Genomic DNA, 1804 nt, shown 5'->3' on the forward strand with positions numbered 1-1804 from the left:
AGGCAGGTGGGCGGTCTGTGGATGTCCATTGCCAGGCGGTTCGTCAGTCATCGGTGGGGAAGGCATCCGTCCTAGGGGAGAGGAGGGCAAGGAGGGGATGGTGAGGTGGAGAGAGTCTCAGCAAGAGCACTCACCCCAGCCGGGGGGCCGCTGCCTTGCACGATGTGCCTTGCCCATCCCCAAGCATTGCCTTGCCCCAGCAGCTCCAGAAAGAAACCTGATTTTAAGGCAAGCACAGACCAGGAGGGAGCTATGCCCTAAGTGCCTCCACACTCCAGCCTCGGCTGCAACAGCCCTCCCAGGCTGGGCCCCAGGAGCTGGATGCTCGCCCTCCCATGGGGAAGTAACTGGGATGGGGAGCAGCACCCTCACCCCACCACCCTGCTGCCCCCCACTCCCTCTGCCTACCTCTTCAGGCCTGACTTAGACCCGCTGCCTCTTCTGCCGCTTGGGTCTGCCCCCGGGACGCGTGGTATGTCCCTTCTTCTTGTCCTTCTTGTCATTCTTCACCTTCTTGTCCAGGTTCTGGATCAGCTTCTGGACAGTGGGGTCGGTGGGAGAGGCGCAGATCTTCTTATTCCTCTTGGTGGTAAACCTGGGGGTGCAGGCAGAAAGGTTTGCTGGGGGGGGTGGGCAGGGGGGAGGACACAGGGACAGAAGGCTTGGCTGGAGCCAAACTGTTCCGGATGGTCCGGACCACAGCAGGGTACTCACACAACAGCACGCAGCAAACATCCCGACTCCGGTCCCTGGATGGTGTAGGACTTCACCCAGCTGCTGGGGATGGCTTTCCGGCTGTTCTTCAGGCAGCAGTCTGAGGCTGAGATGCCAACACCTGGGGGCAAGGGGAGGACGTGGCATTTTGGACCCTCACCGAGCCAGGGCACTTTCCCAGCCCTTGGGGAGCACAGCAGGGCCGGCTGATGGCCCAGAGGTTGCTTGGCATCATTCGTGGGAGAGATGATGGGGCAGCACATGAGGGTGGGAGCTCTCAGCCCCCATACCCAGTTGCAGGTTGGACCCTTCCCTGAGGATATGTGACACCAATTTCACTGCCAGCAGAGAGGAAACTGAGGCAGAGATGGGGTCCTTGCAAAGGGACTGAACCTCATTCTCTTGCCTGCACTGTTCAACTTGGAATTCTGCTGCCACACCAGCCACGTGTACAGACACACATGCTCCCCAGCCAAGCAAGCACTGCAAGCCAACGCCACACACCAGCCAGGCGTGCACACACACACACCCCCCCTACACATGACTGCACTGCAAACCCCACACCCGCAGCCACGCACACACCCAAATGCACTGCAAACACCCACCATGCACTGCGACCGCACTGCTCAGCACCCTGCACATGCACTGCGACCACACCGCTCAGCACCCTGCACAGACCCCGCCGAGCACCCATCCCCTGCCCCGTCGACCCGCAGGCGGGCAGCAGGGCTTCGTGCCCCTCACCTTGAGCCCGGGCGATGAGGACGGTAGCAGCCAGCAGGAGCAGCAGCGGGAGGAGGCGCAGAGCCATGGCGGGTGCTGCGGGTGCTGAGCTCAGCAAGGCTGGGGAGCAGGACGCGCACTGCTGCCTTGTGCTGAGGCTGCTCCTATTTATCTCCCGGACACTTTGCTTTCATTTTCGGAGAGCCTGGCAGGCAGCCCACTGTCCAGCGGAGGGCTGGGTGATGGAGAAGCAGGAGGGTGGGGGATTCCTGTAAGCTGTGAGCCCCGCTTTACGGACACGTCCTGTCTTGTTCCCAGCTGCCCATCACAGAGTGGGGTGCCAGGTGGGGGCACGCCGGAGACAGGG

The 1804-nt window shown here is 62.0% G+C and overlaps 1 protein-coding gene across 1 annotated transcript; it reads right to left on the bottom strand.

Moving 5' to 3' along the window:
- Positions 1–423: 423 nt before the first annotated feature.
- On the bottom strand, positions 424–1525 carry LOC104032139 (C-C motif chemokine 21-like). The gene is made up of 3 exons (XM_009484382.1): positions 1459–1525; positions 715–835; positions 424–595 (listed from the first exon to the last, which is right to left on the bottom strand). Exons 1-3 carry the CDS (start codon positions 1523–1525, stop codon positions 424–426), a joined length of 360 nt encoding a protein of 119 aa, XP_009482657.1.
- Between the last annotated feature and the right edge of the window lie 279 nt (positions 1526–1804).

The sequence above is a fragment of the Pelecanus crispus genome, chromosome Z, assembly GCF_030463565.1.
Source record: "Pelecanus crispus isolate bPelCri1 chromosome Z, bPelCri1.pri, whole genome shotgun sequence".
Classification (NCBI taxonomy): Eukaryota; Metazoa; Chordata; class Aves; order Pelecaniformes; family Pelecanidae; genus Pelecanus; species Pelecanus crispus.